Source organism: Acanthisitta chloris, unplaced genomic scaffold (assembly GCF_000695815.1).
Source record: "Acanthisitta chloris isolate BGI_N310 unplaced genomic scaffold, ASM69581v1 scaffold20285, whole genome shotgun sequence".
NCBI classification, from domain to species: domain Eukaryota; kingdom Metazoa; phylum Chordata; class Aves; order Passeriformes; family Acanthisittidae; genus Acanthisitta; species Acanthisitta chloris.
The window spans coordinates 1-1274 of record NW_008673362.1 but is presented as its reverse complement, the minus strand read 5'-3'; the positions used below and the strand labels follow the sequence as shown (position 1 = coordinate 1274).

The window sequence follows — 1274 nt, the reverse complement described above, 5'->3', positions numbered from 1 at the left end:
CCCCCCCAGCCGGTACAGCTCCTCCGCCGTCCCCACATTCCAGATCAGCACCACGTTGTCACAGCCTGAGGGAAACCACGAGGGTCACCTCGGCCCTGTGACCCCCCTTGTCCCCACCGTGACCCCCCGTACCTGCGCTGAGCAGGACGTTGCGGGCCGTGGGGTGCCAGGTGACGATGCCAACGCGCTTCGAGTGCCCCTCCAGGACGACCACCGGCTCTGTCAGCGGCTGGCTCAGCCCATTCTCGGGGATCTGCCACACCTGCAGGGACACAAGGGACATTGAGCAAAGCGGGGTGACCCCTGCCACCCACCCAGACCCTTTGCCACTCCCTCACCATAACGGTACAATCCTCAGAGCCGCTGGCGATGACGTGGTCGTTGTGGGGACACCAGTCGATGTCGAGGACAGGTCCCGTGTGGCCACACACCGTGGGGTAAGCCTTGTCAATGCGCCCGGTCTGGGGACAAAGTGACATCAGGGAGGGTGTCACCCACCAGCACAGACCTCCCCCGTCCTTGTGTCACCACCACACTGTCACCTTGTGCAGGGGGAGGACGAGGAAGGCGCCGCCGCCGCTGGCCTCCACGATGATCGCGACGAAGGAGGGGTTGACGGCGCAGAAGGTGCTGTCCCAGGTGACACGGGACACGCGGATGTCATCGTAGCACTGCTCCGTCTTTACCGGCTGCCCGAAAACGTGCCGGAATTTGCTCTGCCGCACCACCTTCCGGAACGACATGGCTGGGGAGCACCCCCGGCATGGTCAGTCATGCCGGGGACACCCCAGAATGGGGGACAGCGACAGGGAGTTGGCTTGGGACATAGGGGTGACCCCTGCTCTGGGCTTGTCATTCTCCCCTGCCTGGGTAAATAAAGGGCAGCGTGGCCTCTCCCAGGAGCTGGAAGTGGGATCTGGGACAAACACACCACTCCCTGCCTGGCCCCATGGTGGGCACTCCTAGAATGGGGCTCTGAGGGGACAGGGAGTGTCCCACCCAGGGTGGGGACAGGGACAAGGATGTTTCCCCGAGTACAGGGGTGGGGAGAGAAAGGGGGACAGGGAGAGCTCCGATGGGTCAGGAGATCGATGGGGTGGGCACAGGGATGAGGCTGGGCACAGGGACGGTGGGGTGGCCCTTCTGGCTACCAGGACAGGGATGGGGACGGAGGTTGGTCCTGCAGGATAAAGGGTCAGGGATGGGGACAGGGGTGGCCCCATTGGGAATGGGGACAGTGATGGGGATAGAAATAGGGATGGGGGCGGGCAGAA

General features: G+C 64.1%; 1 protein-coding gene across 1 annotated transcript in view; it reads right to left on the bottom strand.

Annotated features, from left to right (window-relative positions):
* Positions 1–743, bottom strand: part of LOC103802462 (coronin-1B-like) — a gene marked incomplete at its 3' end in the record, with an annotated part of 2360 nt that extends 1617 nt beyond the window's left edge. The window contains 5 exon segments of the mRNA XM_009074939.1: positions 1–4; positions 7–65; positions 133–262; positions 339–461; positions 543–743. The exon segment at positions 1–4 is cut by the window's left edge and continues 137 nt beyond it. Of these exon segments, the coding sequence (XP_009073187.1) occupies positions 1–4; positions 7–65; positions 133–262; positions 339–461; positions 543–743 (517 nt within the window).
* Positions 744–1274: the final 531 nt, after the last annotated feature.